The sequence below is a fragment of the Pavona decussata genome, unplaced genomic scaffold (genome assembly GCF_977016875.1).
Source record: "Pavona decussata unplaced genomic scaffold, jaPavDecu1.1 SCAFFOLD_297, whole genome shotgun sequence".
NCBI classification, from domain to species: Eukaryota; Metazoa; Cnidaria; class Anthozoa; order Scleractinia; family Agariciidae; genus Pavona; species Pavona decussata.
The window spans coordinates 291,939-318,564 of record NW_028145694.1 but is presented as its reverse complement, the minus strand read 5'-3'; the positions used below and the strand labels follow the sequence as shown (position 1 = coordinate 318,564).

The following is a 26,626-nucleotide window of genomic DNA, read 5'->3' as shown; positions in this document are numbered from 1 at the left end:
AAGTAACGATCATTCTATGTCCCTTTAAGACTGATAAATCGCAAGCTATGCCATGGAAGTAATTCACGTTTTATTGCTACTCATTCTGCACGCCCTGAAGTTAAGCACTGCAGACTGTCAAGGGAAATGTGAGCAGAGTAGTGGTAGCTTTGGCCAAACAGGAATGAAACATCGTGCCATACTGGGTCACAGCTTTAAGAACTTCACCGTGAAGAAAACGTTTGATTGTCATGTGAAATGCTTCGATGAGAAATGCAGATGCAAAGCATACCAAATGTGGAACAATCGCTGTGAGTTACTGGATGAAGACAGGAGTTCCGCTCCAGATGACTTCGTCGATGAACATGGATACACTTACTTTGATATGGATAATGAGTTGGTGAACCAGGTAAGGGATATGAGTTCCATACTTACCAATTAAATCATAGGCCGATTTTTCTGTAAACGAAAAGTCAACGAGGTGTTCTGGAGTTGTAAATTTGCTGAAAGAAAAGCAAAATTCTCATTTAAACTGTGAAAGTGAACATACAAGCAGGGTGTATCTCCAAACAAAAAATGGAGATTTTACTTTTACAGGGCACAGAATACAACATTTGCAATATCCACGGATTAACAGAACGTAATGGGAAATGTTTCCTTATTAATCAGTAATTAGAAGAAGGCATACGTTAGTATGCTTATACAAAACTTTAACTTGGCCAAACTGCACCAACATTTCGACGAAAAAAAACCAGGACTTAGTTCCTCAGTTGAAATGTGCGATGTTTCTCTTTAACTAATTAAACCGAAATATTGGAGGGTCATTTTCAAGCTTTTCTTAACGATTCTGATGAATTTAAATTGAGACTTGTGGTCATTTGAGTAGCGATGTGAGAATAGTATATAGCGCTGGCGCTTATACCGCATACATCTTCAAAAGCGCCATTAAATGGATAGTAAATTGGAAAACGGAAGAAATTGTCTTACAAGTTATAGGTAACGTTGCCTCCGTTTGAAAACAAGTTTTCGTTAAAAAAGATTTTATTGAAATTTCAGAGCAAATATTTCCCCGAATAAAAATGTGTTTGGCAGGTCGGTAAACAACTTGTTTCCTGAATATAAGGTTGAATAAATTTGTTAATTTCATTTAAAGCGATACTCCGAAGGAACATTTATGAAAACAAAGCCGACATTATTATCACTTGTCAATAGCCGGCTTAACACAGACTTCGCGCACTTGAAGTTGCGAGGACGTCACTCAAGCAAATAAAAAATTACAACAAAACTAAGACTTAGAGTTTTGCTAATGATTTTATCTATAGCAATGACAACTAGGATTTTTTGAATTTGTGGCGTCACGGCAAACATAAATATATGATACCGACCGAGGGCACAGATTTTCTCTATACGGACTGGGTTTTTAGTTTTTGATCGTCGCGCTGTCACTCTTTACTTAAATTTTGCTTATCCAGAAAGCCGTACTTATAAACCTCAGAGAAAAAGACTAGACTAACGAAAAAGCAGACTTTAAACATCTCCTGGAGTAACAAATGAAAAAAAAAAAAACAACCTGTGATATTTTATAGAAAGCAGTACAGAAATAAACTAAACAACTTGAAAAATTCGCACAATCAAGCAAATAAATGTTCTGCGTAAGCTTTGTTTTGATGAAAATGAACCACATTTCAGATTTTTACATTCGCTTTTAACGAAAGTTATTAAAAAAGACTTTCAGTGCAAAATACTCACACATCTTACTCTTTTCCTTTATATCTTATTATTTTAAGCATTTGTGTTTGTTCTCTGTCATAATTGTCACAAATCAATGCTAAAATTAGAGAAATGTGTGCAATATGAATTTGTCAGAGTTTATAGCAACCATACACTGAGTTGCGAGGCGTTTGTTTTACTATTTAAGCAAAGAATCATTTTTGTGACGAGATTAGAAAATAAAACTCTAAGGTAAATAATGAACATGGATCGTAAAACTGAATTTAAAAGACTTGTCTGCGGTTAGCATTATTATTAAGCTTAAGTCAAATGACGAACCAACACTGCCAGAAAAACTACAAAACAGCAAACTAACCACGTTTTGTCAAAAAAAATGAAATGAATGCTCGCCTCTTTGGAGAACAACCAATCCTTTTATTCCATTACTGAGTTTTTCGTTCCTTTTACAACATTTAGTGAGCGAAAAGTTTCCTTTAAAGAGAAAAAGATTTCAACGGTTCGTCGCGCCGGATCGGAGTAAAAATGACCACTTTAAGATTTCCCGCGTGTTGTTACCGTGACCGTGGTCAGAGATTGGAAAAATTTGCCACTCACGGAACCACAAAGATTTTACGACTTTCAGGATACTTCCGCTCGCAAAAGAAAAAAAAAATGAGAAAAGCAACTTACTATCTCCGCTTCCACAAGGTGCACCGAACCCACTGAAACGGCAAAATGCTGTCTTTACGGATAGCATTCGTCATCAGTCGCTGTCTTCTACGTTGAACTTTGCTTATTCAGCACCTTCGTTTTTGTTTTCTTTCTCTCTCCCTTTCTCTTATTTCTACGCTTGTCGACATATCCAACGGGTACATGATTTTATAGCTTTCTTCAAAAATTTCCCTTTGTTTTTTTTTTTTTCAAAAAGACAGGTGGCCACGCAACTTCCCGCCGGAAAACACGCGGGTTGCGGCACAGGGTTAACTTGAGTGTGGCATTCCACAATTGCTTACATAGGGGAGCGGACGTACGCACCCATGTACGGACGGATGGAACTGACCTCATAACCAAAAAAATTTTTGCATTCATGTGTATGCCAATTTCTCTTAGCTATGGGGCTCTGTCTGCACGCACACCTTCGGTGCGTGGACCTCCGCTATAACAGGCATTCTACCGTGGGCTGACAAATAAGCTGGAGCATGTCTGTGGGGAACCAACAGCATACTGTGGGAAAGCCTAATAAAAACGCAAGCTGTTTCGAACTTTTTATCGATAAAGAAAGAACAAAACGCTCATACTCTTCCTGTTAATATAATTCCGCGATTCATAGTTTGGTTGACTTAGTCCATAATTAACCCAATCACTACTTGTTGCTACCTTAATTATCCCATAAAAACTTATTAAAATGTGTTCCGTCTTATACTTTAGATTTCAGTGAACAACGCATCCTCAGATCAAACATGCGTTAACCAATGCTGTAGCCAGAGTCCGTGCGCCCATGGAGGCACGTGCACTGAGTTATGCGACCACGCCAAACACAAGTTCAACTGCACTTGTACCACGGAATTTTACGGTAAGCTTTGTAAGAAACGTAGACCTACATCTTGTAAGGATCAACTTGAAAAAGACAGTAGGAGCCAGTCTGGTCTGCATCTTTTGTTTGATTTAACGAGGAAGTCATTGTATGAAGTCTTTTGCGATTACGTCTGAAAACGGATTCATTTGGACTCTGATCGAGTCTTTCAGCTTGGCTAACAAAATCGAGTTTGCAAACAAGCCATTATATAAAGACTACCCTGTCAATCAGAATTCCTTTAGCTGGAATAAGTTTCGCTTATCGCAGTCACGGATAAACTTCATGGGTAGCCACTCCACGCATGTGCGCGCCACATGTAACTTTAACACTGATGGACTTAATTACACTGATTACTTAAGAGCCAAACTGAGTGATATCGACGTCATGAGTTTGAGTTTCGACGGATGCAAAAGGTATGAATACATCAATATCAGGGGCTATTATTGCCATAATTGCACGGCCCACTTTGTTCAAAGAGATTATTGGCACGCACACGTTGACTCCTATAGTGGATCTCAGAGAAATTGTCAGTTTAAGAGTCCTCTGGAAGGCGCTGTGAAGATGAAGAGTGGCGAAGATAACTTCGGATGGTACGAAACAGTTAATCCTGTGCATAGATGCTCAGCAAGCGCTGATTCCACAACGCAGTGGTGGATTGGAGAACAGTAAAAGTTAGCAGCACACAGCTGCACGTCAAATGAGGAAGACACTGAAGGCACGAAGTGACGTCAAGTGGATATTCAGTTTATGTATATTGATAGACGAAGTGAGAGTAATACGACTGGTTAGAAGCAATATGTGGTGGTGATTTTTTGACCGTCTCAAATATTTGAGATAGAGCCTGTTAAATAGAATGTAGAATGTGCACATACCAAGGAAGAACCAGGTATCTGAACGCTTGTTTTATATCATCATTTTTCCGTCTTAGGAAAATCTTCCAATAAGCATGCGCAGCTCAACAGAATAATAATGACCGTATTAATAACCACCGTTTATTACTCACCATTGAGTTAATAACTGAATTACAAGGATAAAATACAAGCTTTGAAAATTAACACTACTACTAATACTACTACTACTGCGAGGATCTTTCTTCTGTTTGACCTTTCATCCGCAATTCAAAATGTATGTTTCATATATTTACATTTATTTATTCATCCTTCAAGGGTATATTACGAACTCATAATATGACGAGCTCCCAGTTGGCTTGATAGCTCAGTTGGTAGAACACTGCACCGGCATCGCAGAGGTCATGGGTTCGAATCCCGTTCAAATAAGCCTGAATTTTTTTCAGGCTTTCTTTTCGTAACTGCTTTAGTTGCGTAGTAACTGCGAGGATCTTTCTTCTGTTTGATCTTTCCTCCGCAGTTCAAAATGTATTTTTCATATATTTACATTTATATAATAATACTATAATTGTATACAACGCTATGATATGAAATAAGTCCATTTACCAACTGCCCTTGATAAAAGGTAATAAATGAGGTGGAACGCTTTGTGCGGCATGTTACATTCTTTGGTATTACAGACCGTCTGTGACCTAAAGTTGTGGCCGTGGGTCTGACTCTGCTATTGGGTAGTAGCTACCTAGCTAGACAAAAGGTTGTAGAAAAAAGGTTGTAAAAGTAAATGACGACGGTTTGTTTTACCAACTCCAAGACTTAAAAAAAAGAAATATTCAAGAAATTGCAAATATTTTAAACTAACAGGTTCGTCTTCTTTTGTTTTTGAGGTCACTAGTTTGTTACACAAAATTGTACAAATAGAAATTGAAATAAAAATAGAAATGCACATAGTGTTTAGTTTGAAGATTCAGCTTATTTTATTTATCAAAGAAAGCTCGGGGAAGAAGGAGAATGGGAAGGGAAGGCAAAAGAAGAAGAGAAAGCACAAGGTGGAAAAAAAAAAAGCACGATAGACGCTCTGAAGGAAAAAAAGTTCTTCTTTCTGGCAAAAATAACAAGAAGTTAAAATCAGAAGCAAACTTTCTTGTGTTGGGAAACTGCCGAAGAAAGCCACCAATAAAAGCGGAGAAAGCAGTGCAGACCAGCTAATGATAGAAACTACCGTAAGACTAAGCGAAAAAATTAACAATGAACTGGCTGAGGTCTGAGAAAAGTAAACAAGTGTGGAGAGTCGTAAACACGAGCTTCCTGACCAAAGTTTGCATGAGAGGGAAGGGCACTTCCCCCAAAAATGACAAATAAAAATTGTTAGATCGAATAAACTTTTTCCAGCCAATCTTATTAAAAGTAAACTGATGACTAACCAAGGCTGTACACTAGCGATTGTTTGTATCTAGCTTTTGTGGTTGCAATTCTTCTGACTTTAGGATGGGAGTTTTAGTATTTTTACCATTTTCTGCTTTACCCAATTTGTAGATTATCCGTAATTTAGCCTAGGGGCTACCAGGAGTGTTAAAATAAATAACTATCTCTTTTCTCAATTCAACATTAGTTTAGATATAATATTTAGAACAGTCAGCTGGCACAATGGGATGCTAAAACTGTCTATTTGTGGAAAACTTTGACGAGGAGTGGAAAGGAATGTGACTTTTTTGTGTCCTATATTTTCAGAATTTTCTTTAAAATTTTCCTTTATTTTGGAAAAGAATTGTCCTACACTACTATAAAATATGACTCTAAAACCACTTGACACCCTGCTTAAATGTTCCGGTTAGGTGCTGCTGGCAGTTCAGGACTTTCCCCACGTATTTATTTGTTTAACGTTTGTGGTAGGGTGAAAAATAGCGTGGCATTTATAAAAATAAAATCCTTCACTGTGATCATGAATTTGTTGTTCGACCCAGTTTCCTACTCGACCTGGAAACAGAAAAAAAATTAAATAGACAGCTAAGTTGTTATCTAATTAAAATATGACGGAAAACCTTTTTTTTTTCTTCAATATCTACAGTGCTAATTCAAATAATTGTTCAAAGACGCTTTATAGTTAATAAAGATATATCGATTTGAAAAATATGCTTCTTGCTACTGAGCATTCATTGTTACGTTTGATGGTTTTTTCAAAGCTTTCAAAGTGTTTTTTTTCAGTGATTTTTTGCCATCCTTTGCGGTCGATTCTCCTTTTCCGAAATTTCTCTTCGAATTTCATGAACCCCGTGGTTTGTTTAACGGCAGGTGAAATTTATGTTAATAAGATTTTAAAAGCCTTAACCCAAGAAACATATATCTTCTGTATTGTAATTAATTATATGCATCATACAATGAAAAATTTCAGAATATATTTTGACTTACCACGGTAACGATCATTTTATGTACCTCAACGACTGATGAATCTATAGCTATACCATGGAATTATCAAAGGGCGTTCTTCTCGTTCTATTGCTAGTCATTATGCACGCCCTGAAGTTAGGCACTGCAGACTGTCAAGGGAAATGTGAGCAGAGTAGTGGTAGCTTTAGCCAGACAGGAATGAAACATCGTGCCATACTGGGTCACAGCTTCAAAAACTTCACTGTGAAGAAAACGTTTGACTGTCATGTGAGATGCTTCGATGAGAGATGCAGGTGCAAAGCATATCAAATGTGGAACAATCGCTGTGAGTTACTGGATGAAGATAGGAGTTCGGCTCCAGATGACTTCATCAGTGAAGATGGATACACTTATTTTGATATGGATAATGAGTTTGTGAACCGGGTAAGGGATAGATAGATCAACGGATGTTTTGTACAGTTGTAAGTACTTGGGAGCTTAAGCACACGACGACGGTAACGGCAACGACAACGCAGTCGGTTGAATGAGCAAAAACAATCGCTCTGCACATGCGTTTTACATTTTGGTACATTTCTTTGCCGTCCTCTGCAAAACAACAGCGTGAAATGACCATATTTAGGGTTTTGTGAAGAACGTGAACGTACGACGGTGAATTTTTCATTTTCTTTCTTAACTTGTACGCCACTCCTTCCAATTTGATTCCTGGATAGTTCGGCATTTTTGTAAAAGTTGAGCGAGTTGAAATAATCGCGAAGTAGCACAAATGAAATAAACGTTTTCGTTGCCGTTGCCGTTGCCGTCGTTGTTGCTTACGCTCCCTAACATGGCTGATAGAAAACGAAATTATTATTCAAACTGTACGCACGTGTAAGAGAACAAGCAAGCGGTGGTTGTGACAAATAAAAAGATTTAGGCTGTATCTTCCAAAAAAAAATATTAATGAAAAGAGATTTTACCATTTCAGGGCCTAGAGACGAGATATTCAAGAATTAACTAGAACTGAACGAGAAATATTTCATAATCAGTAATTAGCAGTGTACACTTTTAGTGTGCTAATGCAAAATTTATCTAGCCAAACTTCACAAAAAGTTCGTCTTAAAAGCCCAGGGCTTAAATCCTAAGTTGAATAATGGGAGGTTTCATTTTATTATACATAAATATTGGAGGGGCATTAATTTCCCAGCTTTTGTTACCAATTCTGATTAATTTAAGTGAAAACTTATGCCCATTTCAGTAGCAATATCACATGGTTAATTATTCAGCACTAGAGTTTGCAAAGATGTTCAAAAGAGCTGTCAAACGGAAGAGAAATTAAAAAGAGAAAAACAATCGTAAAAGACGGTTGCAATATTGCTTTAACTTTACCATCACTTGACAACAGTGGTTCGTTAATAAAAATATTAATAAAGTTTCAGAGTAAACTTCTCCCACTAACATGTCTTTTGCGCTCCATAAACAGGCTAGTTGTCTCGTGAACATTGAGTTGAAAACAAAATTTGTTAATTCCATCTGGTGCGAATACTCACACCTGCAACCTACGCAAAGTTGAATTTGGAAGGACGCCACTCAAACAAATATAAGAGAACCCAAGAACTAAATCTTGGGGTTGTGCAAATTATGTTTTTTTTTTTAACTTGGCTTTTTAACATTATGCTAGCAGTTAGTGAAGCCAAATATTGAGCATCATTCGAGCATTTTAGTGGTGTTTTTGTTCTGGAACATTAATTGTTTTAGAGAAAACAAGAGCAAAATGAAAACTAAACTTCAAATCGAGTTGAAGTAATCGAACCGCCAAGCACTCCAGCCTTAACAGCCGAGTGACGGATGCCAGATGTCAGTTGCGTTAGGTTTGAAAAGTCGAATTAAAGACGGTCATGTTTGCTTGTGTATGTTGTTCTTAATTCACTTCTTTGTCGTTTCTAGAGTAAACAGCCAAATTAAAAAGGCGAAACTTATAAAATATATTCACCGAGCATTTTAGTGACTTTTGGGTTAACCGAGCACTTGACCGGAAAACAATAAGCTGTAACAAGTCAGTAACGAACCAAAACCATAATGTACAAAAGCCTAACAAAAACACTATCTGTTTGAAACTTTTTATCGATAAATAAAGAAAAAAACGCTTAGGCTATTCTTGTTAATATATTTCCTTCGATTCCTCATTTAATTGATCATTATTCCAATAGTTACTTGTTCCTACCTTTATTATCCCACAGAAACTTATTAAAATGTGTTCGTCTTATCCTATAGATTTCAGTGAACAACGCATGCTCAGATCAAACATGCAGTAACCAATGCTGTAACCAGAGTCCGTGCGCCAATGGAGGCACGTGCACTGAGCTATGCGACCACGCCAAACACAAGTTCAATTGCACTTGTACCACGGAATACTATGGTAAGCTTTGTAAGAAACGTAGACCTACATCTTGTAAGGATCAACTTGAAAATGACAGAGGGAGCCAGTCTGGTCTGTATCTTTTCTTTGATCCAGCAAACAAGTCATTGTATGAAGTCTTTTGCGATTACACGTCTGAAAACGAATTCATTTGGACTCTGATCGAGTCTTTCAGCTTGGCTAACAACCACGAGTTTGCAAACAAGCCATTTTATGAAGACTACCCTGTCAATCAGAATTCCTTTACCTGGAATAAGTTTCGCTTATCGTGGTCATGGATGAACTTCATTGCTAGCCACTCCACGCATGTGCGCGCCACATGTAACTTTAACACTGATGGACTTAATTACACTGATTACTTAAGAGCCAAACTGAGTGATATTAACGTCATGAGTTTGAACTTCGACAATTGCAAAAGGTATGAATACATCAATATCAGGGGTTATAATTGCCATAATTGCACGGCCCACTTTGTTCAAAGAGATAACTGGCACGCACACGTTGACTCCTATCACGGATCTCAGAGAGGTTGTCAGTTTAGCAGTCCCTTCGCTGGCGCTGTCAAGATGAAAGGTGGCGAAGATAACTTTGGATGGTACGAATCAATTAATCACGTACATAGATGTTCAGCAAGCGCTAATTCTACAACGCAGTGGTGGATCGGAGAACAGTAAAAAGTTAGCTGCACACAGCAGCGCGGCAAATGAGGATTACACTGTAAGCAAGAAGTGAAGTAAAGTGGATATTCAGTTTAGGTATATTAATAGACGAAGTGAGAGTAATACGACTGGTTAGAAGCAATATGCGGTGGTCATTTTTTTGACCATTTTAAATATTTCAGATAGAGCCTATTAAATAGAATGTAGAATGTGCACATACCAAGGAAGAATCAGGTATCTGAACGCCTGTTTTATCTTGGTTTTAGGAAATTATTCCAATAAGCATGCGTAGCTGAACAGAATAATAATGACCGTTTATTAGACACCATTGCAGTTAAAAACTTAAAGGGAGGGGTTCACATTTCAGCGCATCAGCATGAATTTAAATGCTTTTTTCTTTTTCTTATCTTTTCTTAATGTCCTTAAAAGTCTTACTTACATGTACTTCAGTAATCAAATGTTATAATTAGTCCAAGCAAAATGAATGATGACCAAAATTCACAGAAAATGCTAGTGGATTGCACTCATATTGTCAATATTGAAATTAGTGTTGACCCGTGACCCGTAGGATGCTCTTAAGCCAAACATAAACGTTTCTCTTCTAGCAAAAGAGTCCTCTTTATGTGAGCAAGACGTTAGCATAAGAGGCAAACTTTCTTGTATTGGGGAACTGCTGAAGCATGGAAATGAAAAGCTTAAGGATTCCACCAATAAGAAGAACAACGCAGGCATCATTGCAGACTAGCTAGTGATAGAAATTAGCACAAGACTAAGTGAGAAACTTAACAATGAAATGGCTGATCCGTCAGAAAAAAGCGAAGAAATGCGGAGAGTCGTAAACGTAAGCTTCTTGACCAAAGTTTGCATGAGAGGGCAGGGGCATTTCCCCCAAAATAACAAGTAATGGAAAAGTTGTCAGATTGAAGAAACTTTTTCCAGCCAAGCTAATTAAAACATTATCTATTGCTACTCATTTTGCACGCTCTAAAGTTAGGCACTGCAGATTGTCAAGGGAAATGTGAGCAGAGTCGTGGTAGTTTTGGCCAAACAGGAATGAAACATCGTGCCATATTGGGTCACAGCTTTAAGAACTTCACTGTGAAGAAAACGTTTGATTGTCATGTGAAATGCCTCGATGAGAGATGCAGGTGCCAAGCATATCAAATATAGAACAATCGCTGTGCGTTACTGGATGAAGATAGGAGTTCGGCTCCAGATGACTTCATCAATGAAGATGGATATACTTTTTGTTTTGATACGTATACAGAGCTTGTATGTTGTTCTTAATTCACTTCTTTGTCGTTTCTAGAGTAAACACCCTAATTAGAATATAATATAATTATATATAATGCTATAATACGAAATAAGTCCATTTACCCACTGTGCTCTTGATGAAAGGTAATAAATGAGCTAGAAATCTTTGTGCAGCACAAGTTCCTGTTTGTTACATGCGCTGGTATTACAGACCGTCTGGTAGTAGCTAGCTAGCTAACTAGCTAGCTAGACAAAAAGTTGTAGATAAAAGGTTGAAAAATTAGATGACGACGGTTTGTTTTACCAACTCCAAGACTTAAAAAACGAAATATTCAAGACATTGCAAATATTTTAAACTGACAAAATATAGTTTTTAGTTTGAAGACTCAGCTAATATTTTGTTTATCAAAGAAAGCTCGGGGTAGAAGCAGAATGGGAAAGAAAGGCAAATTAAAGAAGAGGAGAAAGCAGAAGGTGCAAAACGAAAGCACTGAATGTATGCTCTGAAGGGAAAAATACTTCTCTTCTGCCAAAAGAAACCTGTTTAAGAAGGCAAGAAGTTAGAATCAGAAACAAACTCTCTTGTGTTGGGAACTGCTGAACGACAAGGCAGATATCAGTGCAGAACTAATGATAGAATTTACCTCAAGAATAAGCGAGAAACGTACCAGTGAATTGGCTAAAGTTAGAGAAAAGAAAAGAAGTGTGGAGAGTCGTGAACTAAAACATGAGCTTCTTGACAAAAGTTTGCACGAGAGGGAAAGGCAATTTCCCCCCAAAATAATAAGTAAAGGAAAAATTGTTAGATTGCAGAGTCTTTTTCCGGCCAATGTTATTAAAAGTAAAGTGATGGCTAACAAAAAAAAACCACAGAAATTCCATGTATTTTTTTTTTGCAACGCTGTACACTAGCGATTGTTTGTATCTATCTTTTGTGTTTGGAATGTTTCTGAGTATAGAATGTGAGGTTTTAGTCCTTTTACCATTTTCTGCGTTGCCCAATTTGTAAATTATCCGTAATTCAGCCTAGGGACTGCCAAAAGTGTTTAAATAAATTACTTTCTCTAATCTTAATTTTAAATTAGTTTAGATATAATATTTAGAACAGTCACCTGGCACCATGAGATGCCAAAGCTGTCTATTTGTGACGAGGAGTGGAAAGGAATGTAACTTTTTTGTGTCCTATATTTTCAGAATTTTCCTTAAAATTGTCCTTTATTTTGGAAAAGAAATGTCCTACACCTATAAAATATGAGTGGAGGCGCGGTGGTGTAGTGGTTAGCGCGTCGGACTTTCGATCGGACGGTCGGAGGATCTGAGGGTCGTTGGTTCGAGGCCAGGTTGGTCTCTTCATTGCTGTGTTGTTTCCTTAGACAAAACACTTTGCTCCACATTGTCTCTCTTCGCCCAGGTGTATAAATGGGTTTCGGCGACATACTGCTAGGGATAACCCTGCGATGGACTAGCATCCCATTTAGGGGGAAGTAGCAATACTCCTAGATGCTTCATGCTACAGAAATCGGGCTAAGCTCCGGCCGTGTGGGCCACTTTGGCTCTTGTGCGACTTTACCTTTACCTTACTATAAAATATGACTCTAAAACCAATTGACACCCTGAGTAAATATTCTGGTTGGGTGTTGCTGGCAGTTCTCCACTTATTTATTTGTTTAGCGTTTGTGGTAGGGTGAAAAATAACGTGGCACTTATAAAAATAAAATCCTTCACAGTGATCATGAATTTTTTGCTAAACTCAGTTTCCTACTCGGCCTGGAAACAGAAAAAAGAAATTAAATAAACAGCTAAGTTGTTATCTAATTAAAATATGACGGCAAACCTTTTTTTTTTATCAATATTTAGAGTGCTAATTCAAATAATTTTTCAAAGACGCTTTATAGTTAATAAAGATTTTTCCAAGCTTTAAAAGTGGTTTTTCAGTTTATTGGTCATCTTTTGCGATCGGATCTCATCTTCCGACATTTCGCTTCGAAATTCATGCACCCATAGTTTGTTCAACGGCAGGTGAAGGTTATGTTAATAAGACTTTAAAGGCCTTGCCTCCAAGAAACATAAGTCTTCTGTGTTGTAATTAATATTTTGCATCATACAAGGAAAATGTCAAAATTAATTTTGACTTATCACGGTAACGATCATTTTATATGCCTTAACGACTGATGAATCCAAAGCTATACCATGGAATTATCAAAGGGTGTTCTTCTCGTTCTATTGCTACTCATTTTGCACACTCTGAAGTTAGGCACTGCAGATTGTCAGGGGAAATGTGAGCAGAGTAGCGGTACTTTTGGCCAAACAGAATAAAACATCGTGCCATACTGGGTCACAGCTTTAAGAACTCCACCGTCAAGAAAACGTTTGACTGTTATGTGAGATGCTTTGATGAGAGATGCAGGTGCCAAGCATATCAAATGTGGAACAATCGCTGTGAGCTACTAGATGAAGACAGGAGTTCAGCTCCAGATGACTTCATCAGTGAAGATGAATACATATATTTTGATATGGATAATGAGTTTGTGAACCGGGTAAGGGATAGTTAGATCATGGCGCCGACGTTTCTATGAATGAAAAGTCAACGGATGTGTTGTCCAGTTGTAAGTACTGGAGCTTAAGCAACGACGACGGCAACGGCAACGACAACATATGGCTACTAGAAAACGAGATCCTTATTCAAATTGTACGCATGTGCAAGTGAACAAACAAGCAGTTGTTGCAGATTTTGAGTATACATTTTCAAAATATAAAGAAATGAAAAGAGATTTTACTATTACACGGCATAGAGACGAGAAATTCAAGAATTAACTAGAACGGAACAACAATTATTTCATAATCAGTAATTACTACGAAGTATACACTATTTGTGTGCTTATGCAAAGTTTTAACTAGCTAAACTACACAAAAAGTTCGCCTAAAAAGCCCAGGGCTTAAATCCTCAGTTGAATAATGGGAGGATTTCTTTTATTACACCAAAATATTGAAGGGTCATTAATTTCCACGCTTTTGTTACCGATTCTGATGAATCTAAGTTAAAACTTCTGCCCATTTCAAAAGCAATATCACAATAGTTAATTATACAGCACTACCGCTTGCAAAGATGTTAAAAAGTGCTTTCAAATGAAAAAAAATTAAGAAAAACGGCGGAAGAAAAGTCATAGGTACAAAAAAAAAAAAAAAAGAGAAAAGAAAAGAAACAAACAAACAATCGTAAAAGACGGCTGCAATATCGCCTTAACTTCGCCATCACTTGACAACAGTGTTTCGTTAGTAAATATATTATTAAAGTTTTAGAATAAACTTCTCCCACTAACCATACCTTTGGTGCTCCATAGACGGGCTAGTTGTCTCGTGAACATTGAGCTAAATAACAAAATTCATTAATTTCATCTGGTGTGAATACTCGCACCTCCAACCCACGCATATTTGAGGTTGGAACGACGTCAAAAAAACAAATGAAAGACAACTCTAAGCGTAAGGTCCGTTTTTGTTTTGTTTTGTTTTTTTTTTAACTTGCCTTTTTTACATTATGCTAGCAATTAGTGAAGCCAAATATTAAGCATCATTCAAGCATTTTAGTGGTGTTTTAATTTTGTTCTTGAAAATTAACAGTTTTAGAAAAAACAACAGCAAAATGAAAGGTAAAATTGAAATCGATTGGAAATAATTGAAACACCAAGCACTAGAGCCTTAACAGCCGAGTGACAGATGCCAGATGTCTGTGTCAGTTGCGTTAGGTTTGAAGATTCAAATTTAAGACGGCCATGTTTGTTTTTGTATGTTGTTCTTGAGTCACTTCTTTGACGTTTCTAGTGTATATACCCTCAGACTGGAACGGCGAAATTTATAAAATATACTATCCATACAAAAGCCTAACAAAAACACTATCTCTTTCGAACTTTTTGTCTATAAAAAAAGAACAAAACGCTTATGCTTTTCCTGTTAATAAAATTTTCGATTCCTACTTTGATTGATTTACTTGACCATTATTCCAACAGTTACTTGTTGCCACCTTAACTATCCCACAGAAACATATTAAAATGTGTTCCGTCTTATCCTATAGATTGCAGTGAACAACGCATGCTCAGATCAAACATGCAGTAACAAATGCTGTAGCCAGGGCCCGTGCGCCTACGGAGGCACGTGCACTGAGCTATGCGACCACGCCAAACACAAGTTCAACTGCACTTGTACCACGGAATTTTACGGTAAGCTTTGTAAGAAACGTAGACCTACATCTTGTAAGGATCAACTTGAAAAGTACAGAGGGAGCCAGTCTGGTGTGCATCTTTTGTTTGATTCAACTAGCAAGTCATCGTCTGAAGTCTTTTGCGATTACACGTCTGAAAACGGATTCATTTGGACTCTGATCGAGTCTTTCAGCTTGGCTAACAACCGCGAGTTTGCAAACAAGCCATTTTATAAAGACTACCCTGTCAATCAGAATTCCTTTAGCTGGAAAAAGTTTCGCTTATCGCAGTCCCGGATGAACTTCATTGCTAGCCACTCCACGCATGTGCGCGCCACATGTAACTTTAACACTGATGGACTTAATTACACTGATTACTTAAGAGCCAAACTGAGTGATATCGACGTCATGAGTTTGGATTTCAACGGATGCAAAAGGTACGAATACATCAATATCAGGGGCTATAATTGCCATAATTGCACGGCCCACTTTTCTCAAAAAGATTATTGGCACGCACACGTTGACTCCTATTACGGGTCTCAGATAGGTTGTCAGTTTAACAGTCCCCACGCAGGCTCTGTAAAGTTATCACGGGGCGAAGATAACTTTGGATGGTACGAAACAGTTAATCATGTACATAGATGTTCAGCAAGCGCTGATTCCACAACGCAGTGGTGGATTGGAGAAGAATAAGGAAGAGGATATTTAGTTTCTGTCTGTTAACAGGCTAAGTGAGAAACTTACCACTGGTTAGAGGCAATAAGTGCAAAATGCTACCATTTGTTGACCATATGTTAGATTCCGAATGGAGCCGTTTAAATAGAATTTAGAATGCGGAAATACCAAGGAAGAACCAGGTGTCTGAGTATCCATTCAATAAGCATGCCCAGCCGAAGAGAAAAGCTTGGTAATTAGTATTAGGCGACGATCTGATCAGAAACTGCGAGGAATGTAATATCCAAGAAATTGTAAATAGTTTAAACTCGCAAATTTGTCTACTTGTTTGGGATAAATAGTTTGTTGCACAAGATCTTACAAAGGGAAACCAGTTTATTTAGCCTCGAGGCTCTTACATTTGACAACATAATATTGTATTTAATCTTAATTATTATCCAAGTTAGTTACTGTTGTTTGTGTATCTACATGTATCCGGCTGTGATGCATTGAGCAAAATAAATTGTATTGACTGTATTGTATTATTGTATTTAGTGTTAAGACTAATTAGTCTTAACACTCTTTGTTACTTGTAGCCAAAAATACAGGAGGCTTGAAGACTTAACTATTCTTTCTTTTACAAGCTAGGTTTCCTGCGCAAACCAGCTAAGCAGCAATCAGTGCCGTAGTAGTAATAACAGTAATTAATAGTAATAATAATAATAATAATAATAATAATAATAATAATAATAACAACAACAACAACAATAAGAAGAATTCGAGGTTGAGCGAATGTGGGGGCTCAAAACAACAACAGTCCCCGTGGTTTTGGGAACCCGTGGCACCATCTAAAGGACATGGAAAACTACACCAACAAAATCTCTGGCAACATCAACATTCATGAACTCCAGAAAATAACTCTTCTTTCTACACAGCCCACCTTCTTAGGCGGGTCCTCTCCATCAAGTAGAAACCCTCTTTGCCTCCCTAAGTCAGATATTATATATCTTATATAATAATAATAATAATAATAATAATAATAATAATAATAATAATAATAATAATAATAATAATAATAATAATAGTAATAATAATAATAATAATAATAATAAGAATAATAATAATAATAACCTTTTTTGCTTATTTGTATTCGCATGTTGAGCCACTGCAAATTTCTATTTTCATGTTACTATGTTTTTGTTGAATGCAATGGCGGGAATAGACACGATAATGATGAAAATGAGTATTGGCAATGCTTGGTTTTAGTTCCGCGCTTTGTACGTTGTATCACATATTTAAGTGTTACTTTGAATGGCCAAAAAACATATTTGAATCAATGGATTCGATAAAATAATGGTTCAGTTTTGTTAACAATAACCCTACTAGTGCACAGAAACTAATATTGATTACGTTTGACTGCGAATGACTCGGATAGAAAGGGATAACAACTTGAAAAAATTGGCCAGTTTTTCCAATTTCCCAACAACAAAGTGCTTGAGAAAGTACAGAAGTAATAGAGAGTAACCTTTAGGGTAAAATGTTGAGCTTCAACCGCGAATTTTTGTTTACACTGTAAAATGATGAAAAGATAAAAAGTCAACTAGCTACTAGTTTATATAGTAAGCTTTAATTTATGTCATCCTCCTCAAGCCCTTTGTAACATCAAGGATCTTAAACATTTTTTGAAAACAAGCAAGTTAGTCCAATTCACTGTTCATTGTTCTAAAAAAAAGAGCAGCAGGAAAATAAAACAACAGACAGCGACAAAAATTAACGACGATAACAGAACTGAGCTTAAGTATCATATTATCTAATTCAATTCACAAAAGTAAGCACATGCTTTTGATCGTAGTATTGAGCGTTCAATATAATATAGAGTTGGTCCGTTCTCGAAAATTCTCTGTTAAAAGAGTGACAAATATTCACGCCGCTTTCCGCTTATCATTTCGGTGCCGACCCAGCCGTCTAAATCAAACGGCGCGTAAGCGACCACACAAGCTGAATCTGTAAAAATCCACTGAAGAAGACATTAAAGTCGAAACCGGTCCAGAAAATTGCTCGTTTTGGTTGAGACGGCTGGATCGGCACCCAACCATAAGTGTCCATTCTTAAATTCGAGTGAGAAACCACAAAGGAAGGCTCCGTCACATGAGAGAGAAGCGGGCTAGACCTAGACACCTTCTCCAGGCAAGAGAGTTTCCGTGAAAATTCTTTAATCGCCTTGTCTAGATGGAGCTGTAAGACTTCAGGAAAAGGGGACACCAAATACTTGGACGTCTTCATTTCTAAGCGCGCTCGCGTTCTCAACACAAACAAGAGAAAACTCCAGCACACGCGAGATTTTGCAAGATGTATAATATTTCAGTCAAACGTCTGTAATTTATTTTTTGTCGGGGATTTAGCTGCTGTCCGTATTATCGGGGTGTCCGTAACAGTGAGGTGTCTACAAGGCGATAGCTGACTATATTTGTAACCTTACCATCCCAGGCAACGTACAATGAGGTGATAAAACAATGGATTTATCCCTTCCCACTCATACCGCCGTTTTCTCTATTTGCTGTCCAGTTGTAAACAACAACATTCATGTTTCAAACATTTTATCATTCCCAAAGTATGCTACAGTTAAAAACTCACAAAATAAAGTATTGCAATAGTCTTCACTGCTCTTTTTCGATCACACTCATTAAGGTAAACATGCATTTACCACCATTGAGGTTTTCACTCTTTACAAGTTATAAACAAGGAAATTTCAATACTGTGCCACGTACAATGGTCTTCTCAAGAGCTCCTTATAGATTGTTAAATAAATGCCTCATATCGGATGATTACGTCTCCGACAAAAACCAAACCCACCCGTCGTTTGGTCCACGCAAGCCTGGTTTTTCAAACTTTAAAACCTCAAGTTAAAAAGTTCCATGTTATTTTGAATCCGTGAACACAAATCTAGATTATCATTATCCAAATTTTGTCTGTCCCTGTAAATTAATACCGTATTCATTCGATTAACCGCCCTGTGCGCTTATTTAATTTGGGGCCAACAAGGGCGAACGCCGTATTGTTTTTAAAACATTTTCAATAAGCGGGGACATTTTAAGAGAATAGCAAAACAAGGGATAACAAGTTTATTTCATTTCAACAAGAGAAAACAAAGTACAAAAGCTAAAATGAACAAGCCATAAACAATTAATTTATAAGTTCATTGACTACCGTAGCTTAAACCAATTTTAGAACATGTACACAACTGACGTGACTCATACTTCACGCTTGGCTAGTACAGAAATGTTTTTGTTGTTATTGGGAGGGAGTGGGGCGGGCGATTACTAAGTTTTGGGGCTTTCAGGGCGGGCGCTTATTCGAAGGTGGGTGGTTAATTGAATAAATACGGTATCTTATACAGGATGTGGCCAACGTTTCATTTTGTGTTTAGACGCTTTAAAGGTATACTAAACGTTTGCTCTGTTTCTTCCTTCTATTCCTTGTTTATTTAAAATTTTGTAATTCCATTATATTAATTTTCCTTTAACGTGTAAGTTTTTTGCTGACAAAACATCCCAAGCTCTGAGCACCGTGTCACAGTTAGTCTAAACTCCTCGTTGGCCCTCCGCGGAAAAGCGCGGGAATCTATCCATATTTTGGCACCAAAACAGGCTAATCGACATAAACGCCGGCATTAAATATGCGGATCACTCCCGAACATTTACACGTCAAAATCAATTCTGCTTCCACCAGAATATCATTTTTCAAAATTTGTCCGAGACGAAACTGCATATCAATCGTGGAGTATTTCCTTGTGGTGCCTGCGAAATATAACAAAGTAAGTGACAGTCAGTATTTTCCGGCCCAGCATCGGTGCACTGCACACACTCCCTGTTCTATTCTTTGATCCATGGTCGTGGGGAGATCATCCCACCTTTTAGCGATTAAAATTCGTGGTTTGGTACCTCTTAGGGTGCTTAAATCTAAAATTACTTCCGTCAAAGGCATGGTGGTACCTTTTGGGGGGTATTGAAGTGAAAACATGAGAGGAAGTTAATGTCAGTCAATTGATTTGGTACCTCTTATAGGGTAAAAAAATGTTGAGACCACGCCTATAAAACATTTCTGGTACCTTTTTTTAGGGGTTCCTTTCAATATTTCAGACGATCACCGCCGTCACTTTTCATATGGGATTCTCTACCCCCAACTCCCCCCTCCCCCACCCATTGAGGAGGATACTTTGCTTTGGTCTTATTCATAACTAAGAAAAAGAAGAAAATACACTTAAAGTTCACAATCGATTCCTTTTACTTTCCTACCTAGCAAAAGATGAGTAATGTCTCGTCGGTGGACATATTCAAGGAGTAACACTGCAACACACAGCGAAAAAGGTAAAATTTGCCTTTTTCTGCGGTGGACCTTTGTAAACAGCTTTAGTCACGGACGTTTTAGAGGGCCGGACAAAAGCGCATACGTTTTTCTCAGAAACAATCGTTTTATCTGAAAAGGATATGCGTGTTTAAAAATATATTTATTTCCAGCTCTTGTAACCCATCGAAATAGAAACATATGGTCAGAGATATTAAAAACTTAATGAAATAAATTGAGTTAAGAAATAGCTCTATATTTAGAAAAATCGCTTGCCTGTCACACGCCGTTTTCAATTAGGGTTTTTTTCGAAATCATTAGGAGATTCATTATTCAAGTAATATCTGCAACACAATTTTATGAAAAGGTACAATTTTCTGAACAAGTTCCAAAAATATTAAGAATGACGGCTTTGTTTGGTTGTTTACTTTTGAATGTTTGTTTCCATTGTTTCAGAAATTGACTTTGACAGTTACCGCCCGCCCATAATTCGCAACTTCCACATCTTTTTGTTTGACAGATGTGAGTGCAAGGAATAATCCGAAAGCATGAAGTTTAAGTTGATTTTCTTCTTTTCTGTGGTCTCTGCGACTGTTACAGTAACAAACACAACATACCGCGACCATGGATCAAAGAATAGAGCAGGGAGTGTCTTACAACATTCCAAGGAGATTGGGAGGTTTCCGCTTCACTCTTACATGAAACAAATTTACTACAATCGAGCTCGAGGCAATAGAAATGGAAGTTTTACGGTTTCAGTACGAAACCAGAAGATTCTCGCTACTTCAATTCGTGGTTTTCAACCAGAAATGAACGGTAGGTTTCCTTTCGCACGTTCAGTAAATAAGGTTGTTGTTCCATTGCCGTTAAGAACCATCGCCATTATCTTGTTAGCTGTGACTTTTTCAATTGGTGTTTATAAATAGGAAATTCACTCCTGAAAAGTTTTATTTCCAAAGTGGGATGAAAATGTACTGTGTTTAATCTGTGTTTCCTCAACCGAGAGTATTACATGTAAATAAAGTTAGCATGCTCTAAAATTGTCGTTTGAATTAAATTAAATCAATCGTCATAATTTGCTCCTCGTTTTACACGGTTGGAAATGTGTCAACATTGCTATTCTGTTTTCCAGCCAATGTGTTTCTTCAGTCATTTGTGTTTAAAATATGTTCTTCGTCAACGTTACTGCAAGCACGGATTTTCTCGGACGAACACGGATGCAAACCTTTCTTTAATTTTCTAATGCCCCATGTTTACACGCCAGATAAGATAGATGTAACGATAAAAAGTAAAAATTTCTGAAAATTTATACAAGAAAGTCGCGAATAGGTATTAAACATTTAGGAAACACAAACTTGTGCATACTTAATCCTAGGCGAGTGCATGTTTATAGGGCCCTGAAACCGGAAAAAGCAGAGCGTTGCCATTTTAAATGAATGTCGGTGTTCTCCAACACGTCTTTAACATATCTACGACAGCATCTTTCATGGAACCAAGATTTGCTTCTAAAAAAGGCAAAACATGTACAATTTCTTTCCACAAAACATGTGGGAAGGACTTAAATTGGGAATATTTTGGAAGGCTATGTTGCCTATGAAAAAATGAAACATTTCAATCTCACAAAAATATTCTGTGATGCATCCATAGGAGATCGGAAAATAATTGTTGTCACATATTTTATTATCTTTCGCAGGCACCAGCAGAAAATACTCCACGGTGGATATGCAGTTTCGTTTCGGACAAATTTTGCAAGATGACATTGCGGTGGAAGCAGAATTGATTTTGACGTCTAAACGTTCGCGAGTGAGCCGCAAATTTCATGTCAGCGTATATGCTGATCAACCTGTTTCAGCGCCAATTGACAACATGTGGATAGATTCCCGCGCGTTGCCGCGGAAAGCCAACGTGGAGTTTGGACTAAATGTGACACCTACGCTGAGAGCTTGGAGTCTTTTGTCAGAAAAGATTTACACTTTTAAGGTAAGTTAACTTAATGGGATTACAAAATTTTAAATAAACAAGCAAAAGAAGGAAGAAACAGAGTGAATTTTTAGTGTTTCTTCAAAGGTCTAGGCAGTCATCAAAGCTATTTTAATTAGCTATTTTACTTGAGCTTTGAGTTGAGAGGCTGTGAAGAAGTATGGCACGTGTTCTAAACAGCATCTAACGGCTTCAGGGTGCCATAACTTACTATAGTTTCCTTGAAGCAATAAAATAATTGAGATGATTTCTGGGCATTGGAAATTTAAGGGAAAGTTTGCAAATTCTTTGAGTGAATAGTGCACATGAAGGTCAGAATCTGCAATTCAAAGCTACCGAAGTCAAACACGTTTGTGTTAGAGTGTTGATAGCTTTGATACCAGTTTCCATAAATGTTTAGGGCTGGGGTTGGAGGGGGTCTGGGCTGCACCCTCCCACCCTGGCAACCCCCCTCCCCCACCCCCACCCACACACAATATTATGAAGAACTATGAAGAAATCATAATTTTTTAATTTTTATTTTTTGGGGAAAACTGGTATGGTATTTTGGGCAGCGAATTTTCATCATATCAATTAGACATAATTATTATGATGAAAATCTGCTACCCAAATGCCATACCAATAAAGAGTAAAAAACCAACCGTACGCTTTGTAAAGAAGAAAAGGATCGAAGGAACACTTGTTTACTAATAAAAGAGCACGTAGAACTTATCAATTATTTTCAATCCACCCAAAAGTGGAGTTTAGCCTGCACCCTACGATCTGATAAAAGTAAATATCAGATACACTGTTGACAGAAACTTAACAAAAAAAAAAAAACTTCAGGAAAGCAATGTCCACAGAGAAAAAAGAGTTGAGTTGCCAAACAAAAATTTAGAAAAAAATATTGAAAAAGGGCCACTAGCATCAGGGCGCAGTTGTTCAAAGCCCGATTAAGCTTATCCTGGATTAACGTGAACTTTGATTCGAGTTTAATACCTAATCAATAAAGATTCTTCCAAAAGATTTTTGTCCTTCAATATTGACTTGGACTTCTCTTTACCTTCAGCATGACATCAGCCTTTAAACCAATTTTTAACGAGCGTGATGAAGACCTTGATTAACTTGTAATCGTGGATTAGCGTTAATCGGCTTTCGAACAACTGGACCCAGGTCTATTGATAATTTTTGACCAACTTAAAGACTGTACAAACCATCTATGACAACCATGAAGACATAATTCAGTTTTTATACTCTACGTTCCAGAAAGCACTGATTTAAGGCAGTTAAATAAGTAAAAAAATAATAACCGAAAGAATTTCAAGAATTTCAAAGATTAGGGAGTGTGTTCGGTGATCTCGATCCCAGGCTCCCTCTCTCTCTCTTTTGCCAAGTTGGTGCTGATGTCATTTGCGGGGCCAGATACGCATTCAAAAATCTATTTATTCATTCGTTGATCGATTGATTGTCCCATACAATCTAGACTCCAAACGCAATAATGAGTGCGTTCTTTTAACGTCGAACGCAATTAGTAGATGTTAGGTTATAGAGTTGCCAATAAGTCGAGCTCAGGAAATTTTTTCTAAGAAAAACTAGATACAGTCCACACACCTGCGCTTGGGGTATCGAGGAGCGCGAGCAAGATGGGAAGTTAGGGTTCAACTTTCATACCAGTTGCTGTTTGACCAGCAGTGAGAGACAAAGGATTTTGTGACATTAGACCTTGAAAATTTTATACGGGTGCTTAGTAGTTTACGATCCTATGAGGCCCAAGCAGGTCTATCTATCCCTATAACGTTTGCAACAGCTATTGCGATATGACAATTTACATGTAAATATAGAAACAGGCAAGGGGCCAAGAAATACTCATTAAAGAAAGCTCCGTCTAGAAAGCTCTACTGTATTCATATGAAAGTTTCATATGAATAAAAGCTACAAAGACATGAAAGCTCCGTCCCTGTGCACCAGCGGCCAGCAGGTTTCATTTTGGTAAATTAGGTTCAACACAACCCCCTTTCCCGTGAAAAAAGTTTGCTCGTACGCTGATGTGACTGTTTTTACGAAACCGTACGCCTTTTACACGGTCATTTTGGGGTTGTAAAAATTAGAATTGGCAGAAAAGGTGGTCCGCTATAACTCCCTTGAATACCAGTTAATGAATTCACTATCCAGCAACTTGAAACTCTTGTAAATTCGGAATTCCGATCATTACGTGGAATCTAAAGTCCAAGAATTTATTAGATTACCTTTTGAGGGTAAGGGTTACAATTTTATGTTGGAGGAATGCCTGATTAAGGATATGTTCTTATATCCCTAGTTGAAGGTGGAAAATATCCATAAGAGCATCAACGATACAGCTTCCATGTTAAATTTTTGGAGGTGCTTCAAACACGGTTATGAACATGGACCTTTCCTGGTGCTGTACACACAATCCAAGAACCCACAAAGCAAAGATGATATATGGAAGTTGGTGACAGTCAATCCACACGCATTTTATCCCAATCCAGTGAATACTACTGAGGTCAGGAACAGCAGCGACATTACACAGAATCGAAAACATCCTGGAAAAGGTGATGGCAGGTCTCCACGGAATCCAACCCTGATATGTTACCAGGTGTCATTTGCGATCAAAATGAGAGACTTTTATAGTAATGTGATCCTGCCAAACATTGGTTTTCTTAACTACTGTGATGGTTACTGCCATTTCCCAATCCAAAATCACTTGACGCCCACCATCCATGCCGTCATCTGGGCATTGTGGTGGAAAAGGAATAGCGCCAATTCGTATCCACCCAAGAAGCCACTGTGCGTTCCTACTAAGCTGGATTCACTAACGATTATTCTTTCTGACCCAGAAACTGGGCAGCTTATACAGAAAGAGTGGCTGGAATTTTCAGTCAAAGAGTGTGGCTGTCGTTAATATTACAGTAGTTGACTGCTGGCGTTATATGTTAAATGTCTGTCAGCTTAAAACCCCACTTTTACAGAGGTTTTCCCAAAGAAAGGGGGTGGAGTTAAACAGTTCACCCTCCTATACTCAAGAGACACTAAATTTGAACGAATCATACAGCACTTTTAAAAATACCAACTAAAGAGCTTGAAATATTTTTTTATCGTTGTATTGGTTAAAGGACGTTGTTACCGAAAAGGTCCATTTAAACGTGCCCTAAGGATTTCACCCATAGCTCCAAAGCACCTTCCACAGCTCAATCAATAGCAGTTAGGTAAATTGAATTCCTTTTTAATGAATGAATTTGATGCTATTATCTACTGATTAAGACTAAAAGCTCAATCAAATTTTGATCTCAGTAGTGAACGGTCCAGTTTTGCCTTTATTGTTCAACAACTTCTGTTAATCTTGATTAGAGCGAACCTACGTAACAGGAAGACACAAGAAAGAGGCACATCTTGTGTTTCTATTGTGAAGTCCACTTTATACGCACCTATCCAATCACAAACGACATGAGATAGGCTGTAATAGAAATTACAAATTATCCTGAGAAAAAAAAACAACAACAACAACGGACAATTTCCCGTCGCGGTTCTCAACAAGTGGAAGCTCACTAATACGACGCCATGTTGACTCTTACCTCATACTTTCGCTGTTCTGGGAAATTTAATGTTGTGTTCCTCAAGAAAGATCCTCGCAGTTATTTACGCAACGCAAGTAGTTGCGAAAAGAAAGCCCTAAAAACATTCAGGCCTGAACGGGATATGTGTTTCGAATCCCGTTCAAACTTGAATTTTTTTTAGGTTTTCTTTTTGCAACTGCTTAAGTTGCGTAAATAATTGAAAGGGTCTTTCTTCTATTTAATATTTCATCCGCAGTCCAAATATATGTTTGTATTCCCCTTTTCACTTTGTTGAGGTCGGCTTCACTCTATCGTCATAAAAAGATGGACATAACGGCACAAAGAAAGCATCAGCTTTTTCATGTCGTTATGAAAACGTCATTATGTTTCTGCTATATCGTAAAGTTGTTCACACTTGTGACAAAACATTAGCATGAATGTTTTTTGTTGTTGTTTTTCCTTGGGCGTTATGTTGCTTGGTAGTTAGTGCCAGACTTACTAACAGACTTCGTACAATACGTACATGATGAACTGTTGTCGTCCATCCCAGTCCCAATTAAGGCCTTAATCGTGAGTTTTGTGTTAAAAGTATTTACTAGCTGCAATAGTATCGATGAGAAGTTGGTTTGGAGTTTGTTCTTAGGATAACGAGGTCGCTTCTTTTACAAAACGTTTTGTTGAGTTCACATGTAAAAAAGAAGTGATTAGGGAAAAGAAATGTGTTCAAAGGTTTGGAAGTAAACAAGTCAATAAACTAAATGAGGTACGTTTAGGGTGACAAGAAGGGAAAGTGTGACTGCAAGGGATTTTTTTAAGGTAATTTAACTTTGCGAGTTAGATACTTCTTGAATTTAGTGTTTTTCTTATTCTTATCGAATACGCTAAAATTGTTACTTTTTAAGAATCTTTGACACGTACAATAACAAAGAAAGCCAAGCCAGACATACAAAAATAAAGTGTAGATGTTTATCTTATTTACTTCGCTTTTTGTTGTCAGTTTGTTTTCTGTCCTGTTTGTTTATTTTTCCTGAGCAATATACCTAGCACGCTGTGTATAATTAAACCGTTTTACTTAAGATAGGTTATTAAATTAAAA

At 37.4% G+C, this 26,626-nt stretch overlaps 3 protein-coding genes and 1 pseudogene across 4 annotated transcripts in view; all 4 read left to right on the top strand.

Annotated features, from left to right (window-relative positions):
• The window catches only part of LOC146454922 (bone morphogenetic protein 10-like), a 39,780-nt gene extending 14,127 nt beyond the window's left edge, over positions 1–25,653 (top strand). Inside the window, exon 3 of the mRNA XM_085094941.1 lies at positions 24,276–25,653. Within this exon, the coding sequence (XP_084951067.1) occupies positions 24,276–24,878 (603 nt within the window). The 3' untranslated portion in view covers positions 24,879–25,653. The remainder of the gene's footprint in view (positions 1–24,275) is intronic.
• On the top strand, positions 53–3,934 carry LOC146454925 (uncharacterized; annotated as a pseudogene).
• Positions 6,574–9,567, top strand: LOC146454924 (uncharacterized). Of its 2 annotated transcripts, XM_085094918.1 has the most exons (3): positions 6,598–6,912; positions 8,191–8,200; positions 8,756–9,567. In XM_085094918.1, the coding sequence occupies exons 1-3, from the start codon at positions 6,619–6,621 to the stop codon at positions 9,565–9,567; spliced, it is 1,116 nt and encodes a 371-aa protein (XP_084951044.1). In that variant the 5' UTR covers positions 6,598–6,618. The 2 variants fall into 2 exon arrangements, with proteins under 2 accessions (XP_084951043.1, XP_084951044.1); XM_085094917.1 differs by lacking the exon at positions 8,191–8,200 and having other exon boundaries at positions 6,574–6,921; positions 8,749–9,567.
• Positions 13,230–15,694, top strand: LOC146454923 (uncharacterized). Its single transcript, XM_085094962.1, has 2 exons — positions 13,230–13,353; positions 14,883–15,694. The coding sequence occupies exons 1-2, from the start codon at positions 13,230–13,232 to the stop codon at positions 15,692–15,694; spliced, it is 936 nt and encodes a 311-aa protein (XP_084951088.1).
• Positions 25,654–26,626: the final 973 nt, after the last annotated feature.